This window comes from Crotalus tigris, unplaced genomic scaffold (genome assembly GCF_016545835.1).
Source record: "Crotalus tigris isolate CLP2741 ecotype Arizona unplaced genomic scaffold, ASM1654583v1 scf7180000017866.186403, whole genome shotgun sequence".
NCBI lineage: Eukaryota > Metazoa > Chordata > Lepidosauria > Squamata > Viperidae > Crotalus > Crotalus tigris.
This window is the reverse complement of record NW_024096687.1, coordinates 53,374-67,959: the sequence shown is the minus strand read 5'-3', so window position 1 is coordinate 67,959 and position 14,586 is coordinate 53,374. Positions and strand designations below refer to the sequence as shown.

The window sequence follows — 14,586 nt, the reverse complement described above, 5'->3', positions numbered from 1 at the left end:
TAGCTTCTTAACCCCAAAAATCCTTGATTCCAAGATGGCACTGGGCTATGTGGCAAGCATCTTTGGTAGAGGAAATTGAAGTGTTGTCATGTTTGCTGCTCTGCACATAGGTGGAACAGTCTAGCTGCACAGCACTGCCAAGATTTTGGAGCCAATAATGCAGAAAAAAATGATTAAAGAGCCATGCTATAATGGAGATAAGCACAGAAAATGGACAGAAGTAAATATTACAATAAGCCTTTATCTATTTTTAAAATAAAAAAGGCAAAAGAATTTTCTCAGGCATTAATTGTTTCCAATGGCAGAACAAGAGACTAAACCAGAAACTATGAGCTCCAACTATCAAATGAAACAGAAACAGTTCAATTTTAGAAATACTTATTTGTCGTCGTCCCCACCAATAATACTGGAAGAGATTAACAGAAGGGTAAGAACTTCAGAGAAAAATCACAACTCAGGCCTTGCACACTTATGGGGGAGTATGGCAAATTGAAGACATCTTTGTAAAAGTGAAGCCAATGACTATGGCAAAGACCAAGGAACCGGCAAGTTGATCCTGGAAATTCTTTAGGTTAAGAGGAGGACAGGAGATTGTACACATGTGCTCTGGACAGCTGCTTTTCATGAGGAGATAGCAGGACAAACTGTTTTCTCTGGGTTTGAGTACTGGGACAAATGGATAAGCCACCTTGCTGGCAACTGTGGCCAAGCCTTTTAAAGGACAGTTAAGTTCCCAACCTCACTTTCTAATAATTTTCACAAGTTTCCTAACAATGATCTTAAAAAGCTATTGCAGATCTTCAGAACAAGCTTGAAAAGTCATTGGGGGAGTTTTATCTTCAACTTTGAACAAAAGGAAAATTAATTATAAGCTTAAGAATGTAAAGAATTTGAAATAAATGGCAAAAATCTGAACAAGAGTTTGATCTAAGAAAATTATAAATGGGTTAAGGATTCAGATAAGCTTGGAACTTATAAGTTATAATAAATTTTATTATAAGATTTTGGAATTTATAAAAAATAAATGACCTCATGGGAAACAGATTTATTTTGGCTATCCTGGCTATTGTAAAACATAACAAAGGAAAGTTACTTATGATTTTTAGATCCTAGAGTGGAGTAAAGATTCTAAACAAAAGGAGAAAAAAACACAAGTCAGTTCTTGATGTCACTTAAAACTTCTTACAAAATGACACAAAATGTTATAACATCAGAAACATTAAAGAGGATCTTTGAAAAATGGAACCAGAAATAAGTAAGTACACTATCAACGCTGTCGATAATGATGCCTGCTTCTATAATGTCCCAAAAATGTTAATGATGGAATAATAAATGTGAAAACTACTTTATTTTTAAAGTACCAAAAGAGAAACTACAAATAACAGATCAAGAGAATGATTTGGAAAAGGATATACAAAAGAAACTGGCTAAAGTTTAAAAATTAAAATGGAAATACAAATAATAAACAAAGAGAATGACCTGGAAAATGTTTTCTTATTGGATTTATAAAAGAAACTTGTCAAAGCCATGAAAAAAGCTCCAAGGAAGTGTGAAGATAAAGAAACACTGAAGAGAATTAAAATTCTATAATAATGTTTAGCTGAATTAAAGATTAAGGCAAAAGAAGGAATATAAATTTGGTCTATTTCATCAAGATTAAAATAAGATTTTTTTTGTAAAGTTGTGGTAACCCTTTATGGGCTTTTTCCTAATATCGGATTTAAAAGTTTATGATTTAAAGACTTGCTTATAAATAAGGGGTGGGATAAAGGTATCTCTTTTTGTAACTTTAGGGTGTGTGTGAAGAATTACTAAATTTGTACTTGTGATGAAGATTGGAAGTCACTTATTTACATATTTTTTCTTTATTACATTATTTTCTTTTTCCCTATGCATTTTTTTTCTATTCTCTCCCCACATTTAGTTTTAGTTCTTACTATCATAATCATACATTATAATTAATAAAATTATATATATTTAAAAATCCTGATACGCTTTGTCTAAACTGTCTAATTCTACACACTATCTTCTAGTACAGGGATTCTCAACCTTGGCAACTTTAAGACTTGTGGACTTCAATTCCCAGAATTCCTCGGCCAGCTTTTGCTGGCTGAGGAATTCTGGGAGTTGAAGTCCACAAGTCTTAAAGTTGCCAAGGTTGAGAACCCCTGTTCTAGTAGTATTCAATTTTAATCAATTTCTTTTTAAAAGAAATCTAAAAGTAATAGATTTAAAAGCGAAGGAATAAAATATGCAATACAAATTAAAAGAATCCCTTTTTAAAAATCAGTTCCCACAGAGTAGCAGAGTTTTTGCAGAATAGCAAATGAATTGGGCCAACAACAGTTATATCGAATTCAAGCAGCAACTGGGGAAGTTGGATTGAAATGGAAGCTAGTTAAACAAAAAGCAGATCCAAGATGATCCTCAAGGGAACAACCAGCAAATTCATCTCTTACTGAGGCAAGATGTTTGACATGCCAGGGATTTAGCTCCAAGAAGCTCACAGCACATATTCCATTAACTTTCAACCCAAGTACATTAGCTTTGCACCAGAGGAAGGGCAGTTTACTGTATTGTATTAGCTAATTAAAAAGATACTCTCCATACCAAGACTTTGTTTTGGAAAGAGGGAAGAAAATGAATGTCATTCTTATAAAAGTAGGATCAATAAAGAGAATCACTGCTAACTCCATTAACCATTGTTCTAAGTGGGCAGCCCAGCTGACATGAGTGATAAACCATGTGCTTCTAAACACTTTTTAAAATGCTAATCAGACATTATATGGAGCTTAACACAATAATCAATAATGTCCAGATTTAAAAGCAAAAATTAAAGTTATGAACAGAAGGAAGTGTTCCCATAGAGAACCCGCCACAAGCACCATCCAAAAGAAGAAAAATGAAACCAATTTAGCTCCAGATTAAGAGCGAGGAACTAGAGATGAATCAATTTAGCTAGCTGGGCTGGGTCACCATATATCATGGCTTGGCAGTGCAGGTGGAAGCAGCTAGAGAGTAGGAATAAAAAAAAAAAAAAACCCACCACCTTTTTGTCAGGCCCCAAGGTCTGATACTGCTTATCAATTAAGTTAACAGAACCCACCTCTTCACACACAGCATTCTAACTCTTTAACTATCACAGCAGCAACAATTTATCACACATAAATTCTGGATAAAGTAGGATAAAACGGCTAGAATCTTTGCTTCTAACTACTGTTTTCTGCTCCCAATGGAGTTAAGAGCCCTAACTAATGGCAGCAACCTATTTCCAGAAAGGATATCTTATGAAAGAACTGCTGTCAAGGGCAAGAAATGGTAATTGGCTTTTACTTTTTCTGAAAGGTTACGGAGGTTGACTGTCCAAGTTTAATTTTGGTCTTTGAAAGCCAAAGGTTTCTGAATGTTCCATGATATATCAGGATTTGTCACAAAGAAGCACCAAGTCTATATTTCACAGGACAAAATTATTGTATGCATCACTTAGAAAAGTTTAGACTCCTCCGGGCAGCTCTGAATGAAACATTTAGATAATGTGATCAAAGTGATGCTACCAATTCATCATTTGGACAAGTGTTTTTCAATTTTAAAGGCTAAAATTGGGGAAGACTGACAACTATGGAGAGTTCTTAACCAATGAATCTGACAGACTGCTGGACAAGACTAAAACTAAATTCCTTTGCATCCACCAGAGGTCCATAAACTGACCATATGCCACCTACCTCAAATGCTGGTCTGTGACCCCTAAACCCCATTTACAGTGCATGCTGCCCCAGATCTGAATGTCCCTCAGCTAATGTGAACCCAAATTGTGTAGATAAGTAACAACTCATTTTAACTTCCTTCTCCACAGAGAGAAACACATACTAAGTTGGCACAACTGAAAAGCTGCATTGTGACAGTAATTCATTAGAATTATCTTTCTTTCTCCCTTTAATACTTAAAGGCAAATATTTAAATTGTGAAAGAACAAAAATTCCCTCTGCTCTCCCCAGCTGTTTATAGAAACTACTACCAAGAATTTAAGTTAAGTATAAGACATCACCTAAACCAAAATTCTGCATAGCTCATTAGGTAAGATCTGGCTCTATCAAGTGTTATCAATTTCTCTACCAAGGCAAGGCAGCACAAGGCAAAATATGTGTCTCTGTGTTATCTCCTGCTCCAAAGTGCTATTGCTCCAGCTGTTTTAAATGTGGACTATTCTTCTTGTCTTCTGATAAAGTAACAGCTTTTAGTAAAATTTGCAGTAAGATACACCACCCTATTTCTAGCACTTTAGCTACAATTACCTATTTTTTCCCACTATCTTTTTTCCTGAACTCCACGCCATCTCTTAAATTCATGTTGTTTTTATTTCCCCTCCATTTTTCTTTCTACTTTAGCCTTCTTTCAACTGTTGTTTTTGTGATTTCTTGTCTTCTAACTTTTAATCCTTACTCTGTAGCTAGTCAGTCCATCAGAGAATGGTTACAGCTTCTGTTATTTGAAATTATTTCTAGAATTGAAACAGCTACAACGAATCAATTGGAGGTATATTTTCACCCTTTCTGCTTGCAATATTTCAGATGTAAATTTAAAAAAAACCTATATTTTTAGTGGGAGAATTAGAATGCTTTTATTAGAATAAAAATCAATTTTGTAGGTAGGAATGATAGAAAACAATGGGAGAGTAATTTATTTTATAGAGGAAATTCCTGAATATATTAACATCCACTAACCCTTTTGATTTTGGAGTGTGGCCCTTACACACCACTCAAAGTTCAGTACAATACTCAAACCGCAGAAGACTATATATACTTGCCCAACATAAAAGACAGTATTACCAGCTTGCTGCAGAATGTTGTGTTCCTGCAGAGGCATTCCAATATGCTTTTCCATGATTAAAATGTGCATATATACCAGATTACCCTACGGTAATCTTCTCAATTCTTAGAACTACCCAGATAACGCATATCATCACTACAAACAACGTATTAGTATACAATACAGCCTCAAAAGACTTTACACACATTTGCCATGATATTTTTCTTCTTTCAGAGGAATGTTTTTTAAAATAACTTATCTGTGTGAACCTGGTCACATTTTACATAGTATGCACAGCTAAAAAGACTTCTTGCACCTGTTTTATTCTATGTCACTTAATGAGCAATTTAGTGTTTTAAGTATTTCTCTGCTGAAGATTTCAATGCAATCTACATTATACCCAGAACTCACAAGAAATAAAGCTTAAATATCACTGTGTGTGGCCTTGCCTGACTGCAAGAAGATGGGACAGCATTGTGCATTGCTCTGAACCTCTCTTTTGGTTTGTCACCACTCTTTGTAGAGCAAAATGATCTGTCTCATGTTACTCATTCCCAGTGGAAATGAAGGTTAAGATAATCTAATTCTATTCTGGAGAAAGGGCATAACGAGTAAGTCTTTTGAAAAATAACACATCCCAGGGGGAAAGAAAAGGGCAGCGTTTTGATACTATAGAGAATTTAACACAAGGATAAGATTTGCCATCATCCCTCTAAAGCCTCAGAAACTACACTGAGGATCTAGAAATGAAACATAAAATCATCTTTTAGAGCCAATATACCAAAATGGATTTTTATCTTTCTACAGATATGGAATTCCTATAAAGGCTAAAAAAAAAAAAAAGGATACGAAAGAAAACCTTTGATTTTCAGCTATGAGAGTGCCAGCTTTAAAAGCTGTGTGGTTTTACTTGGAAAAAAAAAAATCTATGCCTGAGTTTTGGATAGTGACAAGCTGCAAGGGATCTTCTGTAATGTTGCACCTGTTACCATCAAATATATACACAGACAATTCATACTTACTTCTCTATGTCACTGTTCTTGCAAGTCTTTTGCGCAAGCTCTTGTTTACTACCTTCCCCATTACTTGTTGATGGCATTTCTATGAAGAGGGGGAAGAACTCAATCAATGAAGAAAATTTATTCAAATACATATCAAACCACAGCATAAGTAAAAGCCTCCTTCTAAAAATTTAAATATCTTGTAAAAAAAAAAAAAGCAAGAATGCTAATCATACAATAATGAAGCTGAGTGCTAATTTTAAATATCCTCAAAAAAATTTCAGAATGAGACAAGCTGGTAATCTTCAGAAGCCTTGGACTACCAGCTTTTGCTATTAACCATAATGGCTGCTGTTGAAGAAAATTGAAAAATATATGGAGATCACAGGTTTAATTATTCTTATACAAATTAGAATTTAAGAATGATTATACTGTATCTGTATACCTCTGGAAAGCCAACATCAGAGAAAGAGAACTGAATTTCGACTATTACTTTCTTCATTTAGACTTCATGCACATATATTATTTTGTCCAAGTATAGGTATTGAACAAGTATAAAAATTAACATTGTTTTGGGTTCCATAGTTTACATTATTAAATAGGCATACTTCAATTCTAAAAAGATTATGTTAAAAACCTGTAACCTACTTTTCAGAAGAGCAATCGTTCCCAAGCAGCCAATAGAAATTAGAATAAGATGCATTTAAAAGGTAAGTGAAATAAAAAGATAACCAGCCAAATTTTAAAAAAAAAATGTATAAAATAGGTGAAAACTTTGCATATTCAAAGATCTTTATCTGATGTTGAATATGCTGAAGGCAGAAAATGTACAATAAATATCCCTTCAAGCTGCCTCCACGATTTTACTTAAGGTTTGGTTGTTCTAATGCATCCATCACCATGTCCATAAAATGCATGGATTAGGAACTCTGAATTATACTGTATACCAGGGCTGTCAAACTGCCGGCCTGTGGGCCGGTTGCATCATACGGAGGCCACGCCCGCCCCCAGCTCCGGCAATGCAAAAAAAGTCGTGATACATTACGTGGTGAGTTTGATACCCGTGCTGTATACAAAAACGTGATCTCCCAAAAATGCAGTCTAAAATATTCATCTTCAGTCTCTAACCATCTACTAGGCCAATAAACAGTCTGCTACATCTTATACTCACCATCACTTGCCCATTTAGAGAATTCTGTTGTTATTCGGGTACTAGGAGTGCCACCACTGAAAGAAGCAAGATAGCAATGAAATATTTGTTACAGGACAAAAACAAACAAACAAAAAACAAAAAAAACCCTCAGCCATACATATCTAGGATTTATCATGATTTAGGATTTTAGAATTGGCAAGTGCTTTACATTCTAATTATTACAAGTTGACAAAATAGTTATTTCCATTTAACAATTTAAATGTTTAGTGTAAATTTTTACGGCTGTGTTGCAGTTCCTTAGCAGAGCTAGAACTTGATTACTGTCAGTTTGATCTTCTGTAGATACTGAAACATGAATTTTCATCTCTTAATATAGTTTAGACCAGGGGTGTCAAACTGCTGGCCCGTGGGCCGGACGCGTCATGCAGAACCTGCACCCACTCCATTGCCGGCAATGGCAAAACAGTCCTGATACGTTGCGCTATGTCACGTGACATTGCAAGTTTGACTTGTCTGGTTTATTTTCTTAACTAATTAACTAATATTAATACGTTACTTGTGGGAATTTCCCAATTTTGGAAGAAACAAAAAGTGCTCCATTCCATTCCTATTAGTTCAAATTAATTTCATTCTTATTATGCCCCTTAAATTTACCTTAGATTAACATAGCATATTAACTGTAATTTGTGAAGCTACACATAGTTTTTGACTTACAATTGTTTAATGATAGTTCAAAGATACAGTGGTCTCAGAAAAAGTGACTTATGACTTATTCTCAAAGTTATGACCATCTCACCATTGGTCACTAGATCACAATTTGGGCATTTTTTAAAATGGCTCATATTTATGTTGGTTGCAGCATATTGGGGTCACTTGATCTTGATTTGTGGCCTCCCCAACCTGTTTGTGACAAGCAAAGTCAATTGGGGAAGCTGGACTTGCTTAATGATTGCATTTGTTTAATGACCATGGTGAAAATGATCATAAAATCATGACTTGCTTTATGATCGCACCAACTTACAATAGAAAGTTTGGTCCCAACTGTGGTCATAAGCTGAGTTGTAAATGTTGTTAAGTTGTAAACCTTTAACCACCCCCCCCCTCGAGAATAATATAAGAGAACAGAGGGATTTTCCTTAAGATCAATGATGATTACTGAGTAGATTTGCTCACTTATATAAATTAAGATAACTGACAAAGTAGTTTCATACACTTTGATAGCAGTATCTCTATGCTTTATAAAAAAGGAAACAAATGAAATAGAATGTTAAGTAAAATACTTGTAGTGTAGCATATTTGAACCCAGGGGTGTCAAACTGCTAGCCCGTAAGCCGGGAGCGTCACGTGGAAGCCATGCCCACCCCAGCTCTGGCAAGGGAAAAAAAATTGTGATACATTGCGGCACGTCATGTGACGTGGTGAGTTTGACACCCCTTTTCTAATCAATTCATATTGTTGCTTGGGTGAAGGGAGGCTACTCAGTGCAGGTAACACCTACGCACCAACATCTGAGCTCATTTCATATTGGGAGCAATTTGAGGCACTATATTTTATCTAAGTAATTTGATATCAGAAATCTCTTCCCTCCCACTTTCTTATAATATCAATAAAAAAATTATGAAGTGCTACTTTGAAAAGTTCCAAGGGCATGTTAAGCTTTAATAGTATGCAGTTTTTTTTAATGATTCCTGAAAGTGAAACCTTTATCTCAATGAAGTGAGAAGTTGATTATTTTTATACTACAATGTTTTCTGTTTCTTAATGGCTGAGGTTCAGCACCACTGTTTTTTAATGTTTAGTTTATGCAGCCAATTTTAAATTATTGCATCACATATCTTGGGCTATAGGGATGAAACATGCTATGACTGACAAAGCACCTCAACTCCATTAAGGACCAGGTGAAAATTATTAAATAGAAAACTGAATCTTACCTATATACTCTTATAAATTTGTTAATGGTTTGTAGATCATGAACTGTAGGCTAGAGGCCCCGGTTTAGCTTATACTTAAGTAGCTATACTCATGTTTAGCTCTTTCTGCCAATGGGATACTAAATAAACTGTAAGATCTTCTATCCTTTTCAGACTTACATAAGATTTTATGTAAGAACTGACAGATTTTGCAAGTTTCACACATTTTTAATGTTTTAAAACATTTTGAAGGCTCAGCATGAGCTATTTGGAGAGTTGTGGTATTCTATTTAATATAACATAAAAGTCAGGATTACTTGCTACTGTTCTCCACCCAGAGACACTGAAAGTTTGGATAGCATACAAGTTTAAAACATCATCATATTCATCATCATCTAAGAACCAAGCTAGGTACTGCAATTTAAAAATACTGCTAAATTAATATGGACTGTCTGGTTTAGTTGTTCCTAATGACAGGAGAATGCCAAGTGAGAGCAACTGATAGCATGCATCAACATGCTATATAATAAGACTATATTAAAGAATTTTTTTTAACATACTACATCTGAACTGGACCATCAACTGTGTACACAGCATAACATTTTTTTATTAAATAATTTTTGTTTACCATTTTTTCTTGATATAATATAGTAGACTATTGTTTCCTGTTTTGGGGATGGAGACTATAAATTATTTTGAAATCCAAGGACTTAAAATGTGCCTAAATAAATATATAGATGGCAAAGGCAAGAAGCATTTTTGAACAACAAAAAACAAACAAACCCAGCATTTATATTTCCAAAACTAATTTAGAAATAAATAAATTTGCATTATTGCACTCTTTCTTCACTAACTGCCAATTAGACGTCTTAGCCAGATTGGAAAGCATTTATTTCTATAGAAATAGCATTTGCTTTCATCTTAGAAATATATACATTCAAATCTTATGATTTTAAAGTATGGAACAGAAAACAAAGGAAGATCTACATAGGCTTTTGATATTGTGAAAGCTAAATCTCTACTTTTTTCATGCTAATCTAAATAAAATTAAGAGTATTTAAATTCTGAGCATTCAATGGGACAAATCCTTGAACAGTTCATTTGTCTTATTGGTCTGGTTTTCATTTAGTGCTAAGCCACTTTGTTTTTGATTTAACGTAAAATGTAAATCTATCCTAAGGATTGTTTAAAAAAACAAACTACAGTTAAAATCCATTTATAAACCTGGCTTGTTTTAACTGTTAACGCAGACTTATAGTTTGTTCCTGAATTGTCTTTTGTCCTGTGTCACTCAAAATACAGGTACTAGAAAGAGAAATAGGGTGAAACTAACTAGGAATAACCATAAAGCTGTAAGCAAGGCAAATCCTGACTTGGTGCTATCTACAAATACAACAATCAAAATGCAGCATTCCAACTCTTTCCTTTGCTCATTCACATACAAAAAATGTATACCACTTTGTTCTGTTTATTCAAACATAATGCAGGTCTTGAGGGTGAAGGTGTGTTCTCTGAGCTTGTGGGCTGGTTTCAAAACGTTTCGTTACCAGGCTAGGTAACATCTTCAGGAGAGCTTAGGGATTGATTTGTTGCTGGACACCTACATTTTAGAGTCCTAATTTCATGGCTGTAATAAACTGGCAAAGTATATTACAGGTAGTCCTTGACCTATGACAGCAACTGAGACTGACATTTCTATCACTAAGTGATGTAGTTGTAAAGTGGAATGCACTGCTTAGCCACAGCAATCCCCATAGTCATAATTGTCATCATTAATTGAATCCTGTAGTTTTTAGGCATGGCAACATCCTGCCAGTTTTCCAGAAAGTCAGTGGGGAAGCTGGCAGGAAGTTAAAAGCCCCAGGGTGGCCGGCAGTAAATGACTGCTGCTGGGTGAGGGAATGAGCAATGGAGCGTGCAAGAGGTACAAGTTAAGGAGTTTGAGAGGGGCTTATGTAAAGGTCTGGTACACGGGGGTACCTGAGGCATGGTGTGGACTGAGAAGGATGTGAAGGGAGGTGCTTTAATATTTGGGGAGGATTCATGTGAGTGCACAAGGGTGTGGTGCAGGGTTGAGGAAAGTGTGTGAGAAATGTGTTGTGGATTGGGGAGGGATACATGGGAGATGTTGTGAGTGAAAGTGAGGATGTGCAGCATGAACAGAGAACGGTTCAGGGAGGGTGTGTGAGTGACTTACCTCAATGCCTTGCAACCTTCTCTGCTAGTTTCCCCACTGACGTTCTGGGGAAGGTTGCAAATAGAGATCATGTGACTGCAGGACTCTGCAACCAGTTGTAAGTGCGAACAGGTTGCCAAATGCCCAGATCATGAGCACATTATTGGGATAGCTGGAACTCCAAGAACTGGCTATACCCACTATTCATTCAGCACCGCTGTAAATTCAGTGGTTGCTGAAAGCACAATTGTAGGTCAAGGACTAACTGTATACCAATCTATTGAACTTTCTAATGGAAAAATGTAGAAGTTTTACTCAGAACTGAATGTCCCAAATAACAGAACACCAAGGAAAATTTTCTCAGTTAAGTGATACGCTTACATGTACCAAGATAGTCAAATTTGCCATTTGCCATTTGTTTAGCATGTGCCTGTATTCTCTTTATCTTGGTTTTGGATTGTATTAAGAACTAAGAAAGTATTGGCTTTGAATGCATTCTCACCAATTCCCAGCACAACAAAGCAAATTCTTCTATGTTGTAACCCTGCATTTTAAAAGAAAACCTACTTACTTTAGGACTGCACCTCGGAGTGCCTCTCTCTCTTTGGCTTCACCTGGTTCTTCCCCAGTGCATGGAATGATATCTGCTTCAGTGTACCTAAGAATGTAGCGTTAAGGAGAATGCAGCCTGATACTAATTTTACCATTTGTGGACTTCTCTTCAATGTTTATTTTAGGTCATCTTGGAGATCAACCAAGTACGTTTTCTAACATGAGATGTGCAATTACAATTCACATATTTATTAAGTCTCTGATAGATTTAATATCCCAACCTTCCCCCCAAAGTACATAATATTCCCTCTTGCAATATTTCTCCACAATGGGGTATCTGTACTGAGAGAGAGACTGAGTCTGCTTGAAGTCCTCCCAGTGAGTTATCAAGGCTATGGGTGGACTCGATTCTTGGTGGGGGGCGTCTCTCTGTTCTTTACCTAACTACCAATTATACCACATTTGAACCAATGTAATTATGAGGTATCAAAAGTAATGTATTTGAGAATAGCATCTTTTTTCAAAAGGAACAGCATGGGAATGCCACCGGTTGCTACCAGGGAATTACTGGAAAATAAGATTTATCAATATGTAAAAACATTGTTTCTGAACTCTTCTCTAACAGAGCTATAATCTGGACAAAGCCACCTGCTAGGAGTTTAGCATCTCTAGAAAATGATACTGTGGTTTTCCATATTCCAATGTGTCATCACCATCCACATCAAGGTCAGCATCGCTGTCTGGATTCTCCTTGCCACTGCACATGACAAACCCCGATCCTAGAGAAAAAGAAAAGGCGTAGAGAACATCATTGAAGGATATAACTAACAAAGAAATACAAAGTAATCATCTGGGAAAGAAAGAAGGAAGCACATTTTTTAGCCTGGGTAAAGGCTAACATGGACAAAGATGGCAGTCTCATTTATACAGGTTTGTAGTAAGCATTTCCCTCCAGGCTTACTGTAGTTATGGATGGATATTTCTTGGTTTTGCTATGTGTAATATAATGGCAAAAATTCTTTAGAAGTTTTTTTTAAAGCAAAGATTATTTTACATTTTGATTTATAAAAAGGAATTTAGAGAGGATTTCATTGTTCTTTTGATATTCAGATTAATTTGGGGGGGGGGGCAGCAGGGCTCTGTGAGGGATGACATTTGTCAGAAATAAACTGAACTGGGAACTGCAGTGCATAACAGCAGAAAAAGTATATTCAAGCCAAAAGCAAGCAGTTTATGATTTATGAGAAGTATTGTGGCAAGCAGGAGAAAGTAAATGTCTAGAACTTCCAACTAAAATGGATGGAATGAAAAACACTGTCCTGTGCAGAAGAAATCCTAGTATTCTAATGTTGATATACAGAAAGTTAAAAAAAAGTTTTAACACATGCTTGATGGACTGTTATGTAAAACTGAATGTTGACTTTTCTTCATAAATTGTATTTATTTGTATCCTGCCTTAATCTGAACTGCTCGTGACTTGCCCCATCTCATCACCAGATTAGATGATACATTTTATTAAATCCAGAGTAAAAGGAGTGCAGTATGCAGAATATAGTATACATGGATAAAATAGATTTATTGTCAAAGTATATGGTAAGTGACAATATAATATGGGGAATCTCAATAACAAATTCAGGAGCAAATATTTAAAAAAACATATCCAGCAAAATTTGTTCTGCCTTCTAGATGTGATGATAAAACACACATACATGAGAGGCATTCACCACCAAACCAATGAGACTCCCCCCACCCCCCTGAATTGTTTAGGGTGCTCTGTAATAAAACATTTACAGTAAGCTGAACTGACCCTGAGTGACAATAGGGAGAAGAATTTATCAGGAACCATTGGCCCAGTGAACCAAATTGTTTACACATATTGAACATATCTCACAAGACTGTATAGCTGACATGCCCGTCTTGTACAACTTAGGTACTGTTTTACATTTGCCAGTTTGGAAGCCAAATTTTATTTGTCCTGTACAGCTACAAGTTATACAAAAGTTCTTTCAAAAAGAAACATGTTTGTTTTCTGTTTCCTGAAACAGGCATGCTATACTTATTAAATAATGTACTATACTGCACAAAGTAGCCTTAATTTAATGTATGGTCACCATCAAACAAATATTCTGAATTGCTCGCCTGGCAAATCTTTCTGTAATTGTCTCATTTTGAATAATCAGAATAAAATTCTTCATACTATGCCATCTTAGGTAACCACTCTCCAAATAGAAATAATGAGAGCACAAATGCAGGACAAAACCCTCCAAAAGTAATATGCCAAACAGCAACTTAAGCACACTCAAAGCTAAAACAGAAAACAAGATAATTTCCATTGTATTATTAAAGTTTTAACTTCAAATGACCATTCAGAGTACCTAAGAATAATGATAGGAATAATAATTTTAATTTTTGTTGTTTTATTTAAAGGTTTGGTTGTAAACTGCCATGGGTTCTTGGAACTGTAGGGGCACAGAAACATAATATAAACATAAATATCAATACTGTATTCTAGCTATTAACACCTATGTCATTTACTACTTTATGTTTCCAGTTTACAAGATTTTATCTGTATACAACTCATCCTTACTAATAAAACCAATCCAATGAACCAAAGAACCTGATTCTCTGTCCTCTTTAATCCAAAATGCCTCTTTCAAGGTCCAAGCAAACAAGTATGAATACTCAGGCCAGGTTCTGGGCCTATTAAACCAAGAAAAACAAAGTGACCACTGTTTCTGATCCCCATTGTTCTTGTAGTCAATTGCTCGACAAGCAATTCCAGCACCAGTATTGAGTGGCACTTCTATAAACCCTTTGACAGTTTGGGAGACAAACTCCCTCCTCAGTCAGAATGTACCAATCAGGATCACTTACTCTGAGAGCACAGCTGCCTTCCAGCACTGTGCTCACAGCTCTGCTCAGTCTGCTTTTGAAGCAGCTGACTCTGGCACCCAAAAAAATGAGTTAATGCCAAATATTTTTAGGAGT

The 14,586-nt window shown here is 35.6% G+C and overlaps 1 protein-coding gene across 6 annotated transcripts in view; it reads right to left on the bottom strand.

The window, feature by feature from the left end:
* LOC120308106 (E3 ubiquitin-protein ligase RNF220) overlaps positions 1-14,586 on the bottom strand; it is a 71,309-nt gene that overhangs the window by 30,109 nt on the left and 26,614 nt on the right. For all 6 annotated transcript variants that reach the window (XM_039343646.1, XM_039343644.1, XM_039343641.1 and 3 more), the window contains exons 5-8: positions 12,281-12,377; positions 11,618-11,704; positions 6,979-7,034; positions 5,829-5,907 (exon numbers count right to left, since the gene is read on the bottom strand). In XM_039343646.1, the coding sequence (XP_039199580.1) occupies positions 5,829-5,907; positions 6,979-7,034; positions 11,618-11,704; positions 12,281-12,377 (319 nt within the window). The remainder of the gene's footprint in view (positions 1-5,828; positions 5,908-6,978; positions 7,035-11,617; positions 11,705-12,280; positions 12,378-14,586) is intronic.